The 26,743-nt window shown below is 44.8% G+C and overlaps 1 protein-coding gene across 2 annotated transcripts in view; it reads right to left on the bottom strand.

Moving 5' to 3' along the window:
* Nucleotides 1-2,113: 2,113 nt before the first annotated feature.
* Nucleotides 2,114-26,743, bottom strand: part of LOC144768585 (sulfotransferase 1 family member D1-like) — a 96,322-nt gene continuing 71,692 nt past the window's right edge. For both annotated transcript variants that reach the window (XM_078652373.1, XM_078652374.1), the window contains 2 exons: nt 3,911-4,091; nt 2,114-2,337 (listed from right to left, as the gene is read on the bottom strand). In XM_078652373.1, the coding sequence (XP_078508499.1) occupies nt 2,225-2,337; nt 3,911-4,091 (294 nt within the window). In that variant the 3' untranslated portion in view covers nt 2,114-2,224. The remainder of the gene's footprint in view (nt 2,338-3,910; nt 4,092-26,743) is intronic.

The raw sequence follows: 26,743 nt of genomic DNA, 5'->3' as shown, positions 1-26,743 counted from the left end.
GTTGCGTCACTTTTGTGACATACTCCAGCAATGCATCATTACTGCGCCTACATCATAAATACTGACGTAACTGTGACTCCTTGCTACTTGATGCGTCATACAGTAAATATGATGCATCTATCATGTCACAGGAGGGCTCAGTGAAAACTGTTGTATCCTTGTTTTCACGCAGCGATGCAACAGTTTTCATAAATAAGGTCCTAAAAGGTTTGAGGATATGCTGAACCATGGCTTCCATGAAGGTGTACACAAGTGCACAGTACCAACGGAGTCGGAAAAATGATTTATAAAAATACTTCTAGTTGTGGGGTTTGGCAGAATTCTTTTTTTTTTTTTAGAAAGGTGCAATATTGTGTCATTTAGAACGGTGTGCACACTGAATATCGAATCCAAGATATCGAGGCATGCTGCTTTGGCATGCTGCTTTGAGGTTAGGAATAATCAAACTATAATTTCCGTATGCACTTAGATTTGATATTTTATCCCGGATGTATGACGTTACAACGCAGGCTGTTACAACGCCTGCCTTTACAACGCGGTTTTTACATCGCAGTCCATTACAACGCATAGCGCTTTTGGGTGTTGGATAGTGAATAGTTTAATTTACTATTCCAACTCCAGTACCCGTGGACACTAGGGAAGGTTATTGGATAGTAAATTAACCTATTCCCTATCCTAGAGCGCCCCCCAGCGCAATGCGTTGTAATAGTTTGCGTTGTAAAATTTGCGTTGTAATGGTAGTTCGTTGTAAAAGTTTTGTTGTAAAGGTTGTATACCTTTTATCCCTCGATATTCTGGCCACGATATTCTTGTATGTCGATATTCTTGGGCTCGATGTTCAGTAGTACAACTATTTAGATCACCTAAGTACCAGTACATTACCAAAAAAAAATAATGTTAGTTTCCTTTGTTTGCACTGTTTCCTTGCCAGCAGCAATCCCTCATAACCCCCTTCTTCTCTCACTCTTTCGGATCACATTTCTCTCCTAGGTTCTGGTTGAAGTTGTACGAACCCAACCACAATAAGAGGGCCCTGGCCTGTATACTAAACGATGGGAGTCGACCAGGGGAACTATAAACTAAGCAACACACAACACAATTCTGCTCTCCCCACACCCATTTTTTAAATTTCATAGATCTTAAGAATAAATGTATCCGACTACATTCATGTTGAGCCAAAACCATCATATGCTGGCCTATGACAAGGGGACTCCTTCATAGCATTTGGGTTCAGTAAGTTCTTATTCTTGGCAGGAGACACGGAGCCAGGCTCGGTCTGCACCAGAGGGCACACATGCAGGGGTGTAACAAAGGACCCTGCATGCAGCCCTGGGGGGACACATTCCGCAGGTGGGCTCCACCATTTTGCGTTATGCCATTGACATATGACACACAAGCAAATATTTGGCTTATACCGCCAACACTCTTCTTTATGCATCTCTAACTGTGAATGGCTTTTATTGACTGTGCTTGCCCATGTAACTAAAGTTGTCATGTACTTAGTCTTTGATGAATATTTTCAGGAGTTTTTTTTAAATAAACAATATTTGGAAGTGTACAAGCAGGCAGTAGACATGTAGAAATGAAGAATAACAAGCATTAGCAATTGTTCTGGCTTGCATTTGTGTCCTCACTAATTCATTTTAAAACGTGTGCAGCAATGAAAAAACATAACAAAAATTATTGTTTTCTGTATACAGTACATCTATGAAATAAACAATGTAATGTGTGATAATTCGGAGTGATTTTGTAGTGAAAAAATTGTTCCTCACGCATTGCAAAGCAAGAACTCCAACATGATGAGTTAGGAGGGAAATACTCCTGTGGGTGGAGCCAAAACCTACTCTATGTATATTTAAAAAATTGATAACAGAAAATAAGTTCCACAATTGCACTGTCAGGGCACATGTAAAAAGGAATTCAAAATAATACTGTTTGGTAATTTTCTACAGCAGTAAATCGGATACCTGGCACCTTTAACTCAAAAATGAAATGTATCTGCAAATGGTTTTCTTGTGTGAAAAGAACATCTCCTTTGGCATAATGTTGAAGACCTGGGGAAATGGAAAGAAATGTATATGAGGTAAACAGTAACTAGGAGGGCGATTAGACATTTAATAAGAGAAATATTTTATTATTCTTTCGGATTTAAGCTAAAAAATATTTCAAGTCCCTGGATCAATATCTATTCAAAATAAGGTTGGAGGAGTGCTGCATGTGGCCCTCATATCTCTGTCCGGAATCGCAGCGTGCTCCCTGCCATTTTCAGCTCATAATCGTCATCAAACGTCTCATTCTGGGCAACCGTGAACATGTTCTTCCAGTCTCCGGAAATCCCTGTGTGGAAAGACAGTCAATGGACAATACAACGTTACTTTGTACTCCCTGTTCCAAAGGCTTCTGCGGTATTTTTGCACTGCTCTCAGACAGGGTTGGACTGGGACAAAAATAAGCTCGGGCACCAAAATAAAAGTGACACTTATTAGGGAATCAGATAGATAAAAGAATGGCCCACATTTGCATGTCAGGGCAGTCCAGGACTTGTACAGATGCATTGCATAGGTGTTTGGCTAGGTATGGGAGACTGCATGCATTTGAGTGTGGTTATGAAGATCAAGTAGCCGAAGTGTTGCTTTAGCTTATTTATTCAGTCTTAGTTGCAAGTTGGTAAATCCATGAACAGCAGCCCCACCAGGAGCAGTCGGCTTGCTGCTCGAGCCATACTGCAACTGACACACTTTATCTCACAGGCACCCAAACATTCAATTCATCATCACCACTCCAACATTCCATGCAGCACATTCACACTGGCTGAGCAGCTAAGGGCAAAGCAACATGGGAAAAGCATAAATGCATATACAATATACTACATTGAGATTGCAGCAGGCAATGCTTGTGGTAATATCAGGGAAATTGACAGTAAATACCAGCCCACCAGACCATAAACCAGGCCCACAAACAGCAAAGTAAAATAAACTGTCCACATACTGACTTGTTAGACCAGCCCTTAAGGCACTGCCGGGTCATTTTATAGGCCAGTCCGAGCACCCTCTAAGAGGGACCATAAACTCGCAAAAAGTGTTGTGGTGTTTTATATGCACTCCATAAGCAGGAGCAGCTCTCCACCTAAACATGCGGCATACCTAGAGAATCTTTTATATTATGCAAATAAAATCCCCCAGTCCTTCTGTAACACAGCCCACGCCTACTTCCCATTGTGGTTTGTATGCATTGCATCCATCTTATGCACCAGATCATCGCACATATGGTCTTAGCGGTGCATGACTTCCAGTTATGCGTTCAATGAAGTTATTTGACAGGGCTTCCTCACATACTTGGTGACGCAAGAGGCAATTAAGTCATATTCATATGTTTTCTAGGACAATCGAGGGGGTTCACTAGAATAACAACTTTTTGGCCATTCTTCTGGGTATGCTCTCTGATGGAAATTTTGTATCATACACATCGTAAATATAATAGTTTTCTAATATTATCTTTCTACAATGGGGCTATATTTTTCTAAACGATATTTAGGGCACAATATTTACATCATGAACTAATATTGACAACGATATTCTGACATACAACTTCTTTCTGTGTTGTTTAAAGTTCCACATAGTCCAGCCAAAAGGAGTTATGGGCTGAAAATGGGAAATACTAGGTTTCGAAGAAACCACAAATCCCATTTTCCCCATAGACTTATCAACTGCTAGAAACAGGTGGAATGTGCAGGAATGAGGAAAAACAGGTGAGAATAAGCCCAGAAACTCCTGTTGTTATTCATCATTTCGGTTTGACTACCTCAGAATGGCCCGGTAAGCCCACATCCCAGATTTACTGGTAACCGTGGGTCAGTACATCTTTTTTGCCCTGCTGCTTTGAGGTTTGGTTAGACATTGAATTGTCTTACCTTTTCTCATGAAAGGAGACACATTTTGGTCCATGAGTTCGTTCGGTACGGCTCTATAGTTTGCCATGGGGTTGTTCTTCATCTCTTGGAAGGATGTGTGGTGCAAAATTTTCTCCAGAACTTCATCTGAGACTTCCCGCTCCAGGAAGCGCAGCACTTTCAGGACCTCACGTCTTGGATCCTGAGAAGCAGGCACGGAAATTGTGTTATTCAGCAAAGCATGCTAAAATATTGCTGGGAGATTAATCACCAGAAACTGGAGAAAAAAATCATGGTCGTCAGTAAATTTAGTCATCCATTTTAGGTGTAATGTGGGAAAAATGCTTTCTATTTTGCTTGTTCTGATACTTACAGCATTGTTCTTGTTCAGCTTAAATCAAAAACAAAACAGACTACAGTTTTGATATGACATAAAGACTTTAAATCGAGGGACACTAAAATAATAAACCACAGATTTTAAGTTTAATGTGCATACATCTTTTTTACGTCTTATTGCCTATTCTTAAAGTGCGTTTACAGTATTTAAAAAATACTTCTCCTAATGAAATGCACTAACGCAACCAGATGTTCAATTTTAGTGCGGTCACATGATAAACAGTGTTATTTACATATGATATGAATGGATGGCCCAGTCAGCACAAGTCTGACACATGGTTCATTACATTTACACTGGTGATTGGTGGGGAACAGCTGCAGCAGAAAAGGTGTAATGTACAGTACAGCCTTAGAAACATCTTTAGTGATACTAATATGACAAAAGTGATCACGCGCAATAAATCTGACGGCCAACTGTACAGTCAGGTGGTAACTGTCAGTTCATCCAATAGGAACAACAAGTCCCAGACTACAAAGGGTTGTTGTCTAAAAAGACAGACTGATCAAAAGTTTCAATCACAAAAGACACATCCACTAGCCAGCTTAATCGTGGGTTTATATGCAGCCTCTTCGGCCCCTCCCAAACATATATTCGTGCAAGGGAGTAAACGAATTGAATTAGGAACAAAGATTGAATGGTGTTCCCCCAACCTTTTAGCTATTCTTTTAAGAATCTAAGGATTTATCAGAACTAGTAAAAACCCACTTGTTCTGCAGGAAGTTGAACATCAATATTGGCTACTGGTGAAGCAGTATTAGGTCATGACAATGCAGATGAACTGCCATCCTGCATAGCTGGCAAGTCACCTCAATGGGTGGAACTATCAGCTGGTACTGGCTTTTTAGACAACAGCAACTTTGCATTCTGGGGGTTTGTTGTTTATCAGTAGGAACGCGCCTATGAGGAAGTTGGCTAAAAAGCAAGAAATAGATTAAAGTGTCGCTCATCTTGCTACATCTTTCCCTTTACCTTAAGAAGAAGTGGGAAGGGGAGCCTTGGACAACATATTTACTACTGCTTTAAAAATCATTAGCTGGTAAAAAATCACTAACCATAAATATAGTCCATTCTAGGCTTTGATAACTGCTGCTGACTTTGTGGCCAAATCTGCACCACCAAAAACACAACAATGTCAATTTGTGGTTAGGCATGCAGCTAGTCTTTTTTTATTATGACACCCTATTTGCATGCAAGCGTACAATGCTAGCATTTATAACCAAATTATTTATTGATCACAAATGACCTGAAAAGGAAATGCACCACTACTCTAGTTCTGTAGTCTGAAAGATTTGGAACTTGGGCAGCAGTCGGCGCACATGATGTGTAGAACACACACAGCATCCATTTTAGGACATCCTCATTACTCACTACTCATACCTACTTTTTATCCATCATTCCTACTTTTCTTCCATCATCCCTACTTTTCATTCCTTCTTCTCACCAATACTTCTCATCCATCATCCCTGCTTCTCTTTTTTTTAATTTTTTTTATTTTGATAGTTTTCTTTGCGAGTGATCAGGTTACACACAAGTTTAGTACAAAAAAAAGAAAGCAGCAGAGAATATTTCACATATACAACAAACATCCAATCATAAATATACATTGAGAAAACAACACTGTGAATAAGAACTCAAGAAAAAAAATGACTAAGTAAGCTACTGCCCCACTACCCCCTCCATCCATCGCTCTATAGGTTCCCAGATTTGTATTCCCATTGCCCTTCTTTTACGCCCTTTCGTTTTATAAATGGCACGTTCTAGGATATACCTTGCCAGAAGCCGCCCTCTCCAAGCAGAGAAAGAAGGTGGGTCTGGACGAATCCAGTCTTGAGTCACACATGAACGAAAGACCCCAACAGAGATAAATAACAGCTTTTTATGATTATCTATTATAAATGTAGAAGAGACTCCAAACAATACGAGCTCTGATGTGAGTATTATGGGAGTTCCAAATATCAAAGAAAGAAAATGTTGAATTTCTGATAAAATTCTGCTTAGATGTGGACATAGAAAAAACATATGCACCACGTCCGCCGCATGCAAACCACATCTACTACAAGCAGTGCCTAGTGAAGACCCCCATTTTGAGATTTTGGCTGGCGTATAATAGAGATTGTACAACACCATATAATGCTGTGTTCTACTCCTTCCGGAAACCAGAATAGAATTGGCCAGATGTATGGATTCCTCCATCTTAATGGAGTCTAGTCCCAGTTTCTCAGCCCAAAGTTGTTGTCTGAAAGATAAATCATCTGGATGTAAGGACAACAACAGATTATAAAAATAGCCAATCTTTCTTCTTTGATACATGGAGTCAATCAAAGGAATTTGTTGTAGCGATGTGCGTTCTTGCACCGTTAATGTATTAAAATAACTATGCCACTGTAAATATTTAAAGTGATCAGCATTCGTTAGTTTGAATTTAATTTGAAGTTCTGTAAATGATAACAGTTTATTATCCTGTAAAAGATCACTAAGCTGTGTGATATCAAGGTTGCGCCATCTTTTCATAATATTATCTGTACCCGCAAATGGGAAAATATGAAGAGAGAGCAGAGGAGTGTATCTCGTAATTCTTGGGATGTCAACAATTCGTTTGATGGATTTCCAAGCCCTAAAAGCAGGTTTAAGAATCTTAAATTTAGTTCTTTTATAGTAGCTGGGCTCAATAAATTTTAATAGGCAACCCTTAGCCTCTACTCCTAGAACCAGTTCATATATGGATGGGGAATGGGAATCAAATATCGGGGCCTTGTCACTAATGATTAAAGGGGAGATGAATTGAAGCACTGATGATAAATAATAATAGAAAAAATATGGGATGCCCCAGCCCCCCCTATCCTTTGGTATTATCATTTTTTAGTAGGCTCTTCGGTGTCGTTTATACCCCCAAAGAAATCTTCCTGTCATTTTCTCTAACTGTTTAAAAATGGGAGGGGGAAACTCCAAAGGAATACAACGAAATAAATATAAACATTTCGGCAAAATCATCATCTTCATAACATTGTTTCTGCCATATAGGGACAAGTGTAGATGATTAATACCCTCAAGTAAAGTTTCAGACTTTTTTATCGTGGGTAAAATGTTTATTTCAGGGATTTGTGAAACTGGTGTTGTGATCTTGATACCCAAATATGTTGCAATGGGAACTATATTAGGAAGAGGTGGGGGGTTGTCGCCGGTGAATAGGATTTGTGTCTTGGCCATATTTAATTTATAACCCGAGAAGGCACCAAACTGATTGGCCAGATCTTCTATCTTTGGGATTGCTTTAGCTATATCCGTGGTGAGAACAACCACATCGTCAGCATATGCCAGTGCCCTGTAGTGAATGCCGTCCGCCACCACCGGTGTTATATTGTGCGCATAGTTTAGTTTATTTAGAAAAACATCAATATAAATTGCGAAGAGCAACGGGGAGACCGGACACCCCTGCCTAGTCCCTCGGCAGATGGAAAACGAAGTAGACTTGTTTAATCCAATTTTAATAGATGAGTTAGGTGTATTATACAACGCTTTCAGTGCCTTCATCATACCTGGTCCAAACCCCTTAAATAATAGTAAATCCCAAAGATAAGGCCAGGCCACTCGATCAAACGTCTTTTCGGCGTCTAAAAGGGTAACCCCCACCGGTGTATTTGAACCTTCAGCCCAGTCCAACAGAGCAATTACTCGACGGACGTGGTCCGTGGTGTCACGTTTGGGTATAAACCCATGTTGCCATCGCAATACTATATTAGAAATTATTGATGACAGCCGTGTTGCTAGAATTTTAGAAAAGGCTTTACTATCGCATTTATCAGTGATATCGGCCTATAAGAGGCCGGATCAGAGGAATGTTTATCCTTTTTAATAAATGCCATAATGATCGATTCACCCCACGAAGGGGGAGTATCACCTTTCTGTGCATCCAAGAATGTGGCCAACATGTCTTGTTTTAACACGTTTCTAAACATTCGATAAAATTCTAGTGGAATCCCATCTGGTCCCATAGCTTTACCGATGGCCAGAGATAGTATCGCAGAGTTTATCTCTTCCCAGGTAATATCCAAATCTAAAAACTGGGTCTGTTCTAAAGAAAGTTTGGCCACATTATCATTAAGAATAAAGTTAAAAAATAAATCACTAGAGTAATCTAGAGTATCTTGAGCATATAGCTTGCTATAAAATTGTCGAAAGACGTCTAGAATTTTATCAGGTTTGGTATGTATCTGACCAGTCTCATCTTTAATTGACCCAATAAAATTTGATGCTACTTTTTGTCTCGTCTTTTTTGCCAAAACTTTCCCGGTTTGTTCCCCCATTTCGAATATCTGTGCCCTCATAACTGCAGATTGTTCTGCCAGTTTGGCTGCAAAGACTTCATAAAGTTTGGCTTTATGAATGGCTAATGAGGATTTAATAACTTCAATGTTCTGGTTATTCCTAATAGCAGATATCAGTTTCTCTTCCCACTCTCAGACAGCATTATATAAAAGAACCATTTTATCACGATTCAATTTCTGTTTGTTGATTGAATATGATAAGGTCTCGCCTCTCACCCCCGCTTTAAAAGTATCCCATACGACTTTAGGGGGGGCGCTACCTCTGTTAAATTAAAAAAATTCTGTGATCCACTTGCCCATGTGTTCTATATATTTTGAATCCGCCAGTAGTTTCCGATCAAATGACCACTGCTTGAGACTAACACTGGAGTCAATTTTTAGTTCTATCATGATGGGATTATGATCGATATTATGCAGGGAAATGTCTGATATACAATATTATCAATGAGAGAAGTATTAATGAAAAAATAGTCCAACCGCACCATCTTATGATGCGGTGCAGAATAAAAAGTATAATCAGGTAAAATAGGATTCTTTATAAATGCTACGTCAGACAGACCATATTCTTTTATTAAGCCTTTTAAAGTTCTAAAAGATTTTTTCTTTAAGCCTGTATAGTCGGCACTGCTGTAGATATCCAGGCCCCCATACAGATGAATATTAAAATCGCCACAAAGTATCAAGGGAGATGGCCACTGCGCAAGCTCAAGGCTTAAGAAATTCAATATTTCAGGATCGTCTGTATTGGGAGCGTAGACTGAGCAAATAGTGTAGATTTTACTATCGATATTGAGTTCCAAAATAACCCATCTACCATATGAATCAGCCTTGCTGCGCGTAAGAAATCCTATCCCTCTTCTGATGACGCATGCTACGCAAGATCTTCCGATGGATCCCCACCGAGACCAGGAAGACGGTCACCCAAGCCCTCGTCACCAGCCGTCTGGACTACGGCAACTCCCTCTACGCCGGAACCACCGCAAAACTCCAGAAGAAACTCCAGCGGATCCAGAACACCTCAGCACGACTCATCCTGGACATCCCCCGCCGCAGCCACATCTCCGGACACCTGAGAGACCTGCACTGGCTCCCGGTCAACAAGAGAATCACCTTCCGGCTCCTCACCCACGCACACAAAGCCCTACACAACCAAGGCCCAGGATACCTCAACAGCTGCCTCAACTTCTACGCTCCCAAACGCCAGCTTCGATCGACCAGCCACGCCCTCGCCGCCGTCCCCCGCATCCGAAGAGCCACCACGGGAGGAAGGTCCTTCTCCTACCTGGCCGCCAAGACTTGGAACTCCCTCCCGACTCACCTCCGCCTGACCCAAGACCACCTGGCCTTCAGGAAGCAGCTCAAGACCTGGCTGTTCGAGCAGGAGCGGACCCCCCCCCCCCCCAGCGCCTTGAGACCCTCCGGGTGAGTAGTGCGCTATACAAATGATTTGATTGATTGATTGATTGATGAGGATCGCCACCCCCTTTGTGGTAGTTCCTTGATGTGTACAAGCCAATAAGTGCATACCTAGATCATTAAAGCAATGCCGAGAATTCCAAGTCAAATGCGACTCTTGTATACATAACAGATCTATACACATAGACTGTATCATCTGTGCACATACCCCCTCTTCTTTTTGTTATTTAGCCCACACAAATTCCATGAACAAATCCTCAATTTCCCCGTCATTTCATTTTAATGAGATCTTCGCAAACATAAGTGACAAAATCATTAGGATGAGATATGCTACACATAATTCTCTCTTATCTCCGATAGAGTATATCAACAACTGCCCTCTATGGATAAGTTTCATTTTTTTTTTTTTTTTTAAGACCTTTATTATTCAACATGTATGGTACACAGCATTCAGCTTACAACCTAGCCGGGCCAGCCGCGAGCAAGGAGTATTGCATTAAGCGTATCAGAGGAACACAGCCTTAAGGCCGACAACCCTGGGGTTCGGCAGCGTATGTCAGTTGGCTACAATACTTCACAATCATACAATCATTCGGTGTTGTGAAAGTACGGGTCTATAGGGTGTTTCTCATTTTGTATGCGAACTTAAAGTTACAGTGTTAAGCTGGCACTCATCAGCGTCTTCAGGTGAGGCAGAGCCCACTATGACACGTGTGAATCACAAGAAAGAGTGTCGGTTAATTTCGTCTTTCAAGCGGGCGTGGTGCAATATAATTGAGGGATGAGGCTGCTCAGCGTCCAAGTGTGTTGGTGAGCGTGTATCCACGTAGCTCATCCACATTGATGAGAGTGTCTAATATCTGTGTTGGCACTCAGGTGAAAAACACCTAGGCCATGGCAGCTATTTCCGAAGGCTTCATGGTGTAGTGAGTGCATTGAGCAATTTGCATGGGCTTGGTCCAAAGGGAGATAGGACCAGAAGGCCAATAAACTACAAAACAGTAACACAAGAAATACAAAGGAAAGGTAGGGGGATGGGGGTAGAGATAGCCATGTGTTCGAGGAGGGAAGTGCGGTGCCAATGTGCCGGTAGTGGACCAGTGGGTGGGTAGGCAGGAGACCGTAGGGGGGTAATTCGCCTGCATGTCAAGTGCACTAGGGGGGATCATCACTATAAGGGCGCGTCGGGTGAAGTAGTATAATGCCTCGTGAGAGGCAGTCAGTGGCAGGACCCCCTGTTACGGTGGTGTGCGCGGGGATGTGGGCGTGGGAGGGGCAAAACACCCACCATCGCGGAACAGCCAGTTATGCAGTTCGTGTTGGGCAAGGTATGGTGGCCGTGTAGGCAGCGATCGGAGCAGTATATATGCTTCGTATTGAGTAGTACAGGGAGGGGAAGGGGGGGCAGTCTATATTTCTTCACGTGATCCCTTGTTCCACATATTTCTGCTGAAAGGATTGTAGGATGTCATCCCAGTGTTGTGCGATTGGAAATTTCCTAAGACCCGCTGTCTCTTCTCGCCGCAGGACAGTGCTCTCTGCTCCTGCCCAGTTCACTAGCGACAGGCTCCAGTGTCGGATGTGTGGGGGTTGTTCACTGGGCCAGCCAGGATCATAACCCACTCTTTGTCCGTTCAGTCCCTTCCTCTGTCTGTCGCCCACCTCTCTCTCAGTTGAACGGTTGTGGGATGAGTATGAAGAAGGAGTGCTTGTGCTAGCCAATGAATTATGTGTGTGCCATTACTCATGACATGAAGGTACTGTATAAAGTGATGTGTGGGTAACTCGCCAGATATGTCCCCCAAGCGGCAGTCAGCGTATGGATGAGGGATGCGTGTAATAGAAACTGTCCAGCTGGAAGAGATGTGTCTTCCACGAGATCGGCGAAGGGGAGGAGGGCACCATCAGAGTATAGATCCCCCAATGTTTCCACCCCGCAGTGGTCCAATTGTCCAGCTTTATAGCTGTTAAGGTCCCTGCCGTAGTCGGAGTGCCTAATAGTGGGAGTATCGGGGCATATGGTATTGTCGCTCGGGTCAGACGCAAACAATGGAGGAAGCATCTGCGCGCCACTGCGAGTAGTAGTTGTGGTGGACGGGGAGTCCGGGCCAGTGGATGGAACAATATGTGGATTTGCAACTGGGACCAGATAACGGTGTCCGTGGCTGTGTCTCCCAGGCTTTTACCACCTAGCCATCCCAAAACCCGTTGCATTTGCGCCGCTAGGTAATATAACTCCATGTTAGGAACAGCTAGTCCTCCCGCTTCAGTGGGCATGTAAAGTTGGTGGGTAGGCAGGAGACCGTAGGGGGGTAATTCGCCTGCATGTCAAGTGCACTAGGGGGGATCATCACTATAAGGGCGCGTCGGGTGAAGTAGTATAATGCCTCGTGAGAGGCAGTCAGTGGCAGGACCCCCTGTTACGGTGGTGTGCGCGGGGATGTGGGTGTGGGAGGGGCAAAACACCCACCATCGCGGAACAGCCAGTTATGCAGTTCGTGTTGGGCAAGGTATGGTGGCCGTGTAGGCAGTGATCGGAGCAGTATATATGCTTCGTATTGAGTAGTACAGGGAGGGGAAGGGGGGCAGTCTATATTTCTTCACGTGATCCCTTGTTCCACATATTTCTGCTGAAAGGATTGTAGGATGTCATCCCAGTGTTGTGCGATTGGAAATTTCCTAAGACCCGCTGTCTCTTCTCGCCGCAGGACAGTGCTCTCCGCTCCTGCCCAGTTCACTAGCGACAGGCTCCAGTGTCGGATGTGTGGGGGTTGTTCACTGGGCCAGCCAGGATCATAACCCACTCTTTGTCCGTTCAGTCCCTTCCTCTGTCTGTCGCCCACCTCTCTCTCAGTTGAACGGTTGTGGGATGAGTATGAAGAAGGAGTGCTTGTGCTAGCCAATGAATTATGTGTGTGCCATTACTCATGACATGAAGGTACTGTATAAAGTGATGTGTGGGTAACTCGCCAGATATGTCCCCCAAGCGGCAGTCAGCGTATGGATGAGGGATGCGTGTAATAGAAACTGTCCAGCTGGAAGAGATGTGTCTTCCACGAGATTGGCGAAGGGGAGGAGGGCACCATCAGAGTATAGATCCCCCAATGTTTCCACCCCCGCAGTGGTCCAATTGTCCAGCTTTATAGCTGTTAAGGTCCCTGCCGTAGTCGGAGTGCCTAATAGTGGGCGTATCGGGGCATATGGTATTGTCGCTCGGGTCAGACGCAAACAATGGAGGAAGCATCTGCGCGCCACTGCGAGTAGTAGTTGTGGTGGACGGGGAGTCCGGGCCAGTGGATGGAACAATATGTGGATTTGCAACTGGGACCAGATAACGGTGTCCGTGGCTGTGTCTCCCAGGCTTTTACCACCTAGCCATCCCAAAACCCGTTGCATTTGCGCCGCTAGGTAATATAACTCCATGTTAGGAACAGCTAGTCCTCCCGCTTCAGTGGGCATGTAAAGTTTCGTCAATGCAACTCGCGGCCTGCCCTTATTCCAGATCAGGTCACGTAGCAGGGCCTCAAGGTCTCGAAACACCCGGGTAGGGACATAGGATGGAATATTTGCAAAGTAGTACAGTAGCCGCGGCAGGACTATCATCTTCGTTAGGGCTATACGACTAGGAACGTTCAGTGGCAGCGTTTTCCAGAACCCAGCCTGTGATCGGGTGGATGCGATCGCTCGCATCAGGTTCCCCTCCAATATATCCGTGGGGTCACGGTAAATGTGTATCCCAAGGTATCTGAACGTCGTGGGATACCACTTCACTTTGTCGCCCCCGATGCGTATCTCACTCCCGGGAACATTCGGGTTAAAGGAGTAGGCCCCTGTTTTGGTCCAATTCACCTTCAATCCCGACATTTCCTCAAAAGTGCTGAATATGTCAGTAAGGGACGCTGGAACATCACTTAGGTCTTTGACATATAAAAGGAGGTCGTCAGCATATAATGACACCACATGAAGTCCATCCGCCATCGGTATACCCCACTCCGCCCCTTGGGACCTGAGTGTCGCAGCTAGGGGTTCCACAGCTAAGGAGAACAGCAAGGGCGATAGGGGGCAGTCCTGCCTGGTACCTCTCCGCACACAGATAGGGTCAGAGAGCAGCACCCCAGTACGGACGTGGACTGTGGGTCTGCGGTATAAGAGTCCAACCATAGTCAGATAGTCGTCCCCTAGTTCGAATTTGTCCATGACCGCTCGTAGGTAAGGCCATTCCACCGAGTCAAATGCCTTCTCTAGGTCTAGCACCAGGCATCCGGCGTGTGGCCACTGTCGTGTGGCGTATTCTTGTATGCGGAATAGGTGGCGGATGTTGTGAGACGTGTGCCGCGTCGGCACAAACCCGTTTTTGTCGTGGTGTACCAGTGCGGGAACCATAGGGGCTAATCTGCGAGCAAGCGCGGAGGCGAGGATTTTATAGTCTGTGTTGAGGAGTGCTAAAGGGCGGTAGGATCCCATCCGTTCGCTATCCCTGTCGGGTTTGAGTAGAGATACGAGGGTAGCCTCATTAAGTGTCGGGGGTAAAGAGAAGTCATCCGTAGCCGCAGTGTACATCTTCACCAGGTGGGGAATAAGGATGTCCGAGGCGGCCTTATAGAATTCAGCTGGCAAGCCATCCGGTCCTGGAGACTTGCCATTCGAGAGGTTAAAGATGGTGTCACGAAGCTCCTCGGAGTCCAGCAGTGCTCCGAGGTCATCCTGCTGTTCAGTCGTAAGGGTGGGCAGTTGTACGGTAGAGAGATATTCAGTTATGGCAGCCAGTGGGACACGGAGCCGGGAGCGGTACAGCCCTGAGTAGTGATCTGTGAATGCCTCGTGTATTTGACGTTGGGAGTAGAGTAAACTACCGTCCTCCGCCTGTACTGCTGATATGGGGGTCGAGCGATCCTCCCGCGAAATTAGCCAGGCCAACAGTTTGCCAGGTCTATCACCCTGTCTGTGGACGTGGGCGGAGTGCGACGCGAAGTTGACGTTACGCAAACGGTCTAGCAGGCGGTCATGTTCCGCCATGGCTTCCGTCAGTCGAGCGCTCGCATCCCCCCCACAGCATGCTCAAGATCCAGTAGTTCGGTCTCCAGTCGCGTCAGGTCGCTTTCAAGTTGTCGCCGTATGTGTCCCTGTGTACCCAAGCAGAGTCCCCGGGTCACCACCTTGAAAGCATCCCATTCGGTTTGGGGAGAGGACGCCGTGCCAGCGTTGAACTCAAAGTATTGAGCGGTCTGTGTGATTAGGGAGTCGCGGAAGGTCACGTCTAGTAAGAGATCCGGTTGGAGGCGCCAGGTGGGAATAGGTGGGTGTGGGTTGTCCCAAGCAATGACCAGCGTGTGGGGATTATGATCTGAGTGTGTGCGGCCCATATATTGCGTGTCTTTGACCAACGGGAGAAGGTCAGTGGAGACCATGTATCTATCTAAGCGTACATGTAGCGCATGCGCACCTGACCAGTAGGAATATGTTCGTGTTGTGGGGTTGCGCGCCCTCCATGCGTCGTGTAGATCCCATTGCAAGGCCCAGTTGAGGAGGGCTTTCGTGGTGGTGTGTGTCTGGGCAGTGGTCGGGGGTACGGTAGACCTGTCTAGATTTACATCCAGGACGCAATTGTAGTCACCCCCAAGAATCCATTGGATTCCATGCCAGGACGCCAATGTCGTGGAGAGGCTATCAAAGAAGCCGCCCTGGTCGGTGTTTGGGGAGTATAAAGAGGCAAGTACCACTGGGTGTCCATCGAGCCTGCCTCGGTCTATCACATATCTACCCTCTGAATCTATCCGTGTGTCTATGACCGCCCACGGGGTGCCCGGCCGGATCCACATGAGTGTCCTGCGGGCATAGTTGGAGTACTCCGTGGCGTAAAGTTGACCGTGCCGTCTGCGGCGCAGTGCGTGCACCTCTGTTTTATTTAAGTGTGTTTCCTGTAGCAATGCTACATGAAATTTGTGACGCTTTAAATAAGAATAAATTTGGTAACGTCTTGACGGTGTGTGCATGCCTCTTACATTCAATGTGCATATCCTGATCTCAGCCATACTCACTGTTGTGGAAAGAAAAACCCGCCTCACCCACGACCCATCCCCCAGGCGAGAGCCTCCACAAGACCCCCGGCCCCCCCCCCACTCAAATCAGACATAGGCATCATCACATAAAGAAAGGATGTAGGCAATTCTCCGAGAGTAAGGGTGGGAAAAAGAGCAGAATGTCCAAACAATGCAAAACAGTAATAGATACCAAAAGGTCGGCTACGCAACATGTCGCCGTCCAAACACACCAAAGAGGCAAAAGAACAATATTCAAGCCTAGGGGGTAACGTGCGCTAGTTACAGTTTTGGCGGATTTCTTATTCAAGTAAGGAAAGGGGATCATTGGCCTTCCCCTGGGCCATATGTCGCATGGATAAGTTTCATATTCATGTTTAAATAGACTGGCACACCAAACAATATAATCTCTGCTATAACTTTATGAAATTTTTTCTTCACCTGATCAGTCTCGCACCCTACCAACCCCCTTCCCACCCTCAGAACCCCACCCCACCCCCTCCCCCTCCCCAGAGGAGGCAAAGGGACTAAAAAGTCCCTCATCGTGATGGTAATGTGAGATGCAGCTAGTGTGTCTCGCCACTAAACTACACTAAACTACACTAAAGAAACCAATTGTCTATACCCTCCATTATCTAATAAAAAAGTGAATTAATGGATGAGAAATACAAAACAGAAAGAGATCATTACAGCTAAATATCCCGAGAAAAACAAGCCTCAAAGAATGAAGTCTAACTTAATCTCTAATCACATTGATGTGAGTAATTCTTTGGCTACCCCCTCTGAAGTTAGAAAGTGTGTTCTCTCTTTGAATATAACCTTCAGTTTAGCGGGGTTAAGGAGAAAAGCCTGGGCTCCCTTTGCTTGAAAGAGTGGAATCATCTGTCGGAACTGCCATCTAAGTTGTACAGTAGAATGGCAATAATCAGGACGGACAAAGAACTCCAAGCCTTTCCCCCTACGCTTCCTGTCTGGCCTAGCTAGATCACAGATAGCTTCTCTTGCAAGAAAGTTGTTTAAACAAATGAGGATAGCTCTAGGCTTAGCATTGGAATCGCTTCTGACACTCTTTTGAAAGGGAAATCTATGAACCCTTTGAAGTTCTATATCCAATTTCCATTGAGTAAGCTCTGGAAAGGCCTCAGTAAAAAGATCTACTACGAATTTTCTAATATCTCCCCCTTCACTAGTTGTAGGAATACCTAGGATACGTAGGTTATTCCTACGTGACCTATTTTCAAGATCCACAAGCTTCCAGTTGATCTCCTCTTTTAACCCCTCTAACGATGACAACTGTTTGTTCTGGTGGGTCATCGAATCCTCAATTGCTGAGATCCGAGCTTCTGCTTCTACCACTCTAGCTGAGACTTCATTACAAGTTTTACCAACTCGGCGAAGATTATTTTGAAGACGACGAACTGCGCCTTGTGTGCGTAAGTTCTCAGTTCTAGTCTCTTCGCGATGCTGAAGCATAACTTGATATAAAGTATTTAAAGTTATTTCAGGTACCGAGGAAGTCTCAGAAGTTAATAACAGGGGGGTAGGAGACAGCTCAATGGAGGGACCATGGACTGTGAGAACCGTATGCTCCTCATCACCCCAGTCTTGTCGCTCCGAAGATTTATCACAGTCAAAGTCAGAATCCTGGGGGGAGCTATGTACACTCTTCCCGCTCTCTTCGTCCCCCCAATCACCGCCTCCCTCTCCGTCTCCATCTCCATAGCAGCTACCAGCTTCCAGTGCATTCGATAAATCCGACATCGAATAGAATTGTCCAGCCGAGTCGGTGGATTCCACTTCTTCTCGTAAATTGATTGCTTCTGTAATCTCTACTGATTCTAATGATTCTTGCAGCAGGATATCGGAGGGTGGAACCCCCTCCGGCTGTGGCTGTGGCTGCTGTGCGGATGGAATGGCGCCATCAACAGAGATAGTTATAGTACCGCTTTCTTTTCCTTGGTTTAAAGATAAAGCCAATAGAGATCCGTCCTTAGATACCTGCTTGGTGGTTCAAGAGTTAGCCTGTATAGGACTGCAAAGATTTGCTGAGTGGTAGCTGGTCGAGATCAATTGTTGTTGGGTTACGAGCCGCTCGGGGTGTTTGGGCTGTTCCAGGATTACCCCTTGACGCAAGGACGTCCATGTGAGGAGCAGTGGCAGTGGACTCGCCACTATCTACATCTACTTTACCCACCGGTGTGCCGGGGATGTGGCGGGACCTCTACAGGAATCTCCAGCGTTCGCTTTTTGCAGCTTGGCGGCGCCGGTCAGTGAGGGGAGCCAGCGTGCCGGAGCCCTGCGAAAATTCTGAGCGGCGCTCCGTCAGCGGCAGTAGCAAACTGAGTAGCCCAGCTGGGCTCCGTCACACCCGCTCACAAACGGCAGTAGATAGCAATCCTTGCTACAGGATGCCGAAGCAACCGAAGCCCAAGACTCGAGCGGTGACAGCTGCAGCTGCTCAGGACACGGCTCAGAGTCGAGGAGTCGTTACACCACCAGCGATTCCAAACACTCAAAACGACAGCGCTGAGTCAACGTTAACTTCTGCTCCAGTCCAGGACTCCGCACAAACTCTACCAGTGCATTCTGGGAGCAGCAGTGCCTCCATTGGTACTATTCCGAAAATCCACGGCATTTTTAAGAAAATAAATAAAAGTGTCAACATCATCCCTGATTCTCATCAATACTTCTCATCCATGATCCCCACTTCTCATTAATACTTCTCATCCATCATCCCTACTTCTCAATCCAATCAAATCTTTTTTCAACACTTAAAAACGTCACTAAAGTTTACATTGATAAAATACGTGCATACATGGGACAAATGCAATAAAATGTCAAAATATTTTAAAACTACATCTCATTACAATCTTAAAAAACAGAGCAATAGAAACTGGTGCATAAAGATAAAAGGATTTGTTTTAAAAGTTTGCTGTTCATTACGGTTGCTTATTTTCAAAGGCACCCTTAATAAAATTCAATATTCCAGTGCATATCTCGAAAGAGAATAGCCTTTGTAAAAATGTCATAGTGGGCAAATCATTTTTAAAACCAGCTTGGTGTAGTAAAGGATTTAGGAAAACAGATCCTGGGCATACATACAGGTGACAAAACAGGATAAAGTGAAATGTGCATTGTTTGGATACATAATTGCAATGACATGGTCGCAAATCGAGGTGCCAGGTACATTGAATGGGGAAGGCCACTTTGAATGTATAAGATTAAGTCTAAAAACAGTTAAAAGCAACTTATTAAAAGGGTTTTCAATCCAGCAGAAGTATGGTTCACGGCTTTTAAATGGCACAATGGGGATATCAGCTTTCTCAGGCTTCATGTTCAATATCTTACATAATCTTTCGTTGATATAAAGTTCCTGAAATCGCAACTTCACTGTGTCTTTTGCATGCCCATTAATTAATGAAGATTAAGTGAACATTTCCTGGAGGCCTAAATTATCAAACCATGTTTTTATATATGTCAACCATGGTATCTTGGACATGTTTTGAAGATACAAACACTCATGTATACATTGTCTTGTCAAACCCGTCTCAGGAATCAGCCAACATTTCAACCAAATCAAAGTGGCGCCACATTTATCTGGTCCTCTAAAGATGAAAGGCCCACTTCTTCATGACAGAAACGTGCTACATTTTATGGGACTGCCAGCAGCCTGTGTATGAAGCTGTTTTCAATATGCCCCTATTCCCGTCCATAATTAGCAGCTGAGATGCATTTTGTTTTACATGAAGTGATCATCTCTGGCAATGTTTTTTGTATCCTTGAAAAACGGAAAATGGCTTCTATATTTATTCCAGTTTTTTTTTTATTGGAATATGTGCCTTCCAGCTTCAGTTAGAACTAAAAGTAATCCCCAGATAATTAAAAACGGGGCGTAGACCCCCATGCTAAAAAATCTGGATTTAATGTTTCAGGGTCCGAATATCTTCGTATAGGATTTAGACTGGTTTATTTTAAGACCCTGTCCCTCCATAAACCCGTTAAAAATAACCAAGCAGTTTCTGGAAGCTTATGGGTGTGTGGGCAAGCAGAACCGCAGAACCGCCTCATCAGCGTATTAGAGTATGGGTAGTGAATGGTCACCTATTCATGGTACATCTACTGCATCATTCTTACTTCCCATCCCAACTTCTTGTCCATCACCCCACTTCTCATCCATAGTCCATACTCCCATCTATCATACCTTATCCCTACTTCTTATCCATCATCCCTACTTCTCATATCTACTTCCCATCCATCTTCCTTACTTTACATGCATCATCCATTATCCCTACTTCTCACCCATCATTCATCATCCCTACTTCTCATCCATCATCCCTACTTCTCATACATCGTCCTTACTTCTCATTAATCACTCATACTTCTAATCCATCACTCATCATCCCTATCTCGTATTCATACCTTTTATGAATCATCCATCATTCCTACTTCTCATACATCATCCTTATGTCTCATCCCTACTTCTCATACATCATACTCCATCCCTATTTCTCATTCCTCATCCCTCAGTCATACCATCACACTTTCAATGTTGTGAAGCACACCTTCACACTGATTGGTTGGCACCAGCTAATCAGACTTAAGAGAGGGCTGCATTATTTTGTTATAGCTGTGGAAAAAAACAGCCTTCTCATTGAACACTATGCAGATGGTTTAATTGAATTCAAGGGTGTACAGAATTTCATTTTTATTTAAGTGTTTTTTCAGGAAGACGGCTCTGTATATACTATACCAAAAAGAGGTATAGTGTGCGCAGACTCCACTGAGTCCCCAATGCTATGGCAGAGGTTAAAGTGAATAACACCTTACTCTCAATTTAGTGGTAGCTATGCTGAGAAGTTAAGCCTATCAAAGGGTAGTGCGAATGTACTTGTTGTACATACTCATAGAGGACGGGAACAAGCACTCAATGACTAACACCAGACTACTGTTTTGCAACAATATTACTTTAGTTACCTTTATTTTAGGAACCAAGTTGAACTCAGTTACAGGTAAGTAGTACTTTAAAAAAGGCAGTAGGACTATTTTATTGTCTTGGAAATATTTTTGTTATTGTCAATCTGAAATAGTATCAGATAGTACTGGCACAATATAGACAGTTGTAGCTAATCCAGAAATTGCAATGCAATCCTAAGGAAGGGAAACAGGGTTATGCATCAGCAGGTAAGTACACAACTTACTTTTCCCGTCTTTGTTTTTTTTTTAGGCTGGACCAGGGTAAGGGTCAGTTTAGAGTGGGCACTGCACCATCAGCTGCACTTGGGCAGTCGGGTGCAGAGTTTGCTGAGCCATTGGCGAGTTAATGGAGACTGGGGGTATCCGAAAAGGTGCGTAGTTCAATATTTATGCTGCGGCAGTCGATACAGGCAATGTTGTCCTCCTTTCACAGTTGGCGGAGAGCAATAGGGGTAAATGGGAGGCAGTAATCCACCAATGCTGGGACCGTCGCAGTCATTGTCAGCGAGTTACCGTAGGCTGAAGGGAAGCACCACCAGCCCAGCAGTCACGGTCTTGGGAATGGAGATGCGCACAAGTTTGAGAAGTTCCGCAGAGGTTGGCCCACCTCGGAGAGGCAGCAGTTGAGCAGGCGGCCAGGAGGAGGCCGACAGGCCCGCTTAGAGGGGGTACTGGCTCTCGGGAATGAAACTGTGATCAGCTTGGCTCTTTGGGCCAAGAGTATCCCTCTAGGTTGTGGGGGCAATCCGGCAGGGGTGCTTTCTTCTGGCAGGGCAGAATCACATTCACACAAGTGTCTGTCCACTACCGCTGCGATCTTGCAGTTCTTTTAGCAGTAGTGAGTCATGTTGACACCAGTGTCGGTCCTCAGCTACTGCGGTTCTTGTTCCGGTGGACGCCGGGAACTAGAGCCTCTAGCTCAAAGGGAGGTTCTTGTAGATTGATTGAAGGCAAGGATGTCTCCGGAGTTTCTTGGAGTCCTGGCAGGGTTTCAGGAAAGACAGCAGGCCCAGTTGTTGAGATGGCTAAAGGTGGTGGGGTTCTTGCCAGGTTCTGTCTGCAGCGATTCTGTTCCTGGTCCGACAGTGGTCTTATTCCATCTTCTTCTTTGGTCCACTGAATATGAGGAACAAGGTTCAGGGGAGCCCTTAAATACCAAATCTAAAACATTACTGGGGTCGAGGGGCCGCAGCCAAACAGCTACTGTCCCTTAGGATGACCACACCCTTTGGGTGCTACCTTCCTTTGGGAAGAGGGGCACATCCCTGTTCCTATTGGGCCTAATTCTCCAATTCAAGGTGGAGAATTTCTAAGAGAGGGGTTCACCTCAGGTCCTGGAGACCCTACGGGTGTGCCAGGTGAGGTGGACACTCCTACTTTGATTACTAATTTTCACACCTGTCCTACCACCAAAAGTGGGGTCTGGACAGCGGGGTGTGCATCTCTACTAGTTGGAGCTGCCAAATCAGCACATCACAAGGTGACAGCATTTGAGACTCACCGCCAAGGGTTGCTGTTCCTGCCAGGGGGAGGTGTGAAGGAGGCAGGTCGCCCCCACACCGCCACTCATCACCTGCAGACCAGCTGATTGCCGCTTGATGGTGCCCCTTCTGCCGCCATCTTCACCCCGCCCCCCACACCCCCTACCCGGCCTTCCCGCCGCTGCCTCCCTGCGGCCCGCCCCCAGCACTCCCATTGGCCTCCCCGCTCCCGTCTCCTAGCTGCTCCTTCGTCCCAGGCCTCTTCTAAATACAGGCCGAGCGACGGTGTTCGGGAGCGACCTTTAACCCTGCTTGCAGGCAGGTCTCCCCTACACCGCCACTCGTCACCTGCAGACCCGCTGATTGCCGCTTCCTGGTGCCCCTTCTGCCGACGTCTTCCCCCGCCCCCCACGCCCTCCTTCCCGGCCTTCCTGCTGCTGCCTCCATGTGGCCCGCCCCCCAGCACTCCCATTGGCCTCCCCGCTCCTGCCTCCCAGCTTCAACGCACAGGAGATTACCTCCAACAAGATCCCCACATCACGAGGATTTCGTTATCGTAGTACCGAGTCACCAAGCCCACCCTTGGCCCAAGTGATTCATAGATTCCGGTCGGCGGGATTAAATGATATTCTGTTAAACTTTTCAGGTAATTTACTGACTTCACTCGATAATGTGTAAAGAAAACGTGAATTCTACACACATTTGGTTAAAATAAATTCCTAAACTCCAAAATTTATGTTCGTAGGAAATATAAAACTAAAGAACTATGACCTAAAAGCATCAACTAGCAAAGACTGAACTTGGAAATCTATCCAGGACACAAATTGAACTAGGTAAAAATCATCATTATAAATGCCTTGATATCGAGACACTAATTATTGACTTGTATACAACAGTACCTTGTTCCCCCTTTTTTTTGGTCTACAGTGTTATCTCCAAAAACTAGGAGAGTAAAACCTCTCACTTAGAACCAGATCCAGCCATCGTGCTTTACATATTATCCTTCGTCTTCATGTAAGTGCCTTACAATTATTAGATGCATCTTATTATCTTACGAAACTTAGAAGTTCATTTATCTCCAGAAAATAGGAGAGTAAAACCTCTCACTTAGAACCAGATGTAGCCATCGGGCTTTACATATTATCCTTCGTCTCCATGTAAGTGTCTTACAATTATTAGATGCATCCTATTATCTTACGAAACTTAGAAGTTCATTCATAACCGGATCTAGGAACTTCCTATTATATATTCTTTTTAAAGCTCCTGGATTCTGACTGTTGGAACCACTAATCATAGAAACAAAGAAACTATAGTATACCCCATACACCTACATAACATCAATTCTTGTAAGTGTATGCTATAGTTGGAATCACTGCATAAAGATTAATTATACACTCTGCAAACTCGCAAAAGGTCTCTAGAGAATCGCATGGCTCCACAATAGTATTCGTTGGCTTCTTCTGACTAGAGGTCCCCGTATTCGTTATTATTCAATCATATGCCTTTCAATTTTGTCGATGCCAGTAAAGCAAGGAAACGAAATCAAAAATGTGGATATGTCAAAATATTATGACTAATGTAAATAGGAAAGTACAATCTGAGACTTTGTAAACTGCATTTCTTAAACCATGTTTTAAAGAATAAACTTGATATTATGTATAATTTTCCTTGTATATAATTTTCCTTTTAGAAATTTTCGTGGCTGCTCCAGAAGAAGGCGCTGGTTCGCCGAAACGCGCGTAGAGAAATATCTTGACACACTCTCTCTCACTTTTTTACTTTACATGTACCCCTACATATAATTCGATTTTTTTATATGATGTTCTGATTCTTTTACTGTGTAAAATTCGTTATTGTTGATATTAATTTTAAAATGTGACATTGTATGTGTTTTGTCAATTCTGAATAAACTGTGGAATTTTTTAACAAAAACTAACGTTGTAGCTCAGTTCCCTTCCAATTATTATCTCCTGGGTTGCCTAGATTGTTACATACCAATTGTTTATTTTTCCCTGGTCTAGGAACCTCACTTCCGTGTACTCAGGGGGTCCTTGTTAAATATATGCTAATGAAGATTCCCTCTTCATAGAGGTCCCCGAGACTGGAAATCCCCAGTTCTTCCCAGTCTCGCAACTGTTGCCAATCCCCTCTGTATGGTAGCACCTCACAGAGCCACAATGGGATCTCAGGTGCATATGATGGCCTCATCCCAAGTCTTCTATTGGCGCGATTCCAGCATTGGCGCACCACCCACAGGTCCTTCGGTACCTCTCCCTCACGAAGTGGCAGCTGAAGGAGAGTCGGAGCGAGCTGGCAAAGGTTCGGGTCCATACCCCTCTGGTTCTCCTCTTCCCTCAGCTTTCCCGCCATCCACCGTGCGTACCATTGAAATTGGTCCACGTTATAATATGCCTCAAAATCGGGAGCCGCTAACCCCTGTGGTATATAAATAAATAATACCGGATCTAGGTTTTACTGGACATAGCAATAACAGATAGCTCAATAAATAAGAGTCAAGATTCGAGGTAGTAGGAGTTTGCAGGTTTAATACAGCATAAAGGACAGGAACAGGACAACCTGCACGGGAACAGGATGGCAGCGCTGCCGGGGGCAGGATCAGAATCGGCACAACATTTAATAACAGTGCACAAATATATATACTAAAACAGTTACATTACAATGAATTACAGTAGGCGGAGCAGTGGGTGTGGTCAATAGCAGTCGCGAAAGATAAGGGTGAAAATGGGTGTAACAGGGGCGTATACATAGACATGTGATGCAAACGTAACAGAATATGTCATAAATGGGGCGGAAACATGGAGGGGGCTACCTAAGGAGCCGGGACCTCTAACCTAATGGTGCGCGCAAACTGACAATGACGTGTTACTAGGAGAAGCTGGGGGCTATGAACTCTGTGCTAGGAGTAGAGACTGAAGTCTGGAGAGTCAGGGCGACATGTACCTAAACAGTATCTAGTATCTGATGTTTAGAGAACATGTTGATAGAATCCAAAAGTTATCGGGGTAAAGGCTAACAGACTCTAAGACTGATGCATGCATTATTCCACATGTAGTGCGTGATGAAGAATATTAAATGACCATTAAATGCAGTATTTCTCTTACATGGAGACGTAAAGGCTAGACAATGACGGAAACTATTGATGCGATTCAGTAGCTTAGGAATGCAGAGAAGGAGGGCTGGACTGATAACTAGAATCATAACATACTCTTGGCAGACTCGTAGGCAGAGCCAGGCCGAGCCGGGCACTGCGAGGCAGGAAGTAAGTGAAGGGTCGAGGATACAGGTGGGGGCTGTATCGCTCCTCAGCGAGGCTCAGGAGACAGGAGCTGAATCTGGTGTCCGGGCCCTTTTGAGGCCTAGAAACGGGGACTTTACAATGAAATAACGTGCACACTGGGAAACGTGGCAACGTAACTTTACATAGGCCTGATACTCGTAGCTTTCACGAGAACTGGAAACTGGCATACTAAAGATGGACACAACTGTAATTGCGTCTTTAATCAAACATGGGGGATACATATGCATATTTAATCATGCACACATAACATAAGATGGAGGACACGTAGGGACACAGAACATGGCAAAATTTACTTTTCCACATTCCCTCCTTGTCACTACGTTTCCATCAGGAAACATCAATATTCATGATACCATCTATCATTTCATACAGTATCATTTGCTCGTCTCGAGTTTTCTTGGAACGGGATTTAGGACGGGACTTGGGACTAGGAATACAAGATGTAGCACAAATGCCGCAAATCGCAGGGCCACATTGTAAACAGAGGCAGCAACTGAATATGATCGCTACTGCAATACCTAGAAATGACAATACTTTCCATCCCCATGCGGAAATTGTATTCCAGAACCAACCGGACCATGTCCAGGTGCCTGGATCTTGGTGTAACATATGGGCAATTTTATGGAGTCTGGTAATAGCTGAATAAACAGACGGTGCGTTATTAGGAATGAAAATGCAGCAACTAGATCCAATGACTCTACAGGCCCCGCCCCTATCGGCCAGTATGACGTCAAGGACGAGACGATTCTGGAGCACGACAATTCTCATAAAGGATTGTTCTTCGGTTAAGTTACCTAGAGCAGAAGTAGTCTCAATCACTACTGCTTCAAATGTTCTGGTTAATCTACGTATCAGTTTACTATTCACGACAGTACCTAAGTAGGGGAAGACACCTTTATTGATA

Source organism: Lissotriton helveticus, chromosome 7 (genome assembly GCF_964261635.1).
Source record: "Lissotriton helveticus chromosome 7, aLisHel1.1, whole genome shotgun sequence".
Taxonomy (NCBI): Eukaryota; Metazoa; Chordata; class Amphibia; order Caudata; family Salamandridae; genus Lissotriton; species Lissotriton helveticus.
Note: the sequence above shows the minus strand (reverse complement) of the source record. Positions and strands in the feature narration are given on the sequence as shown.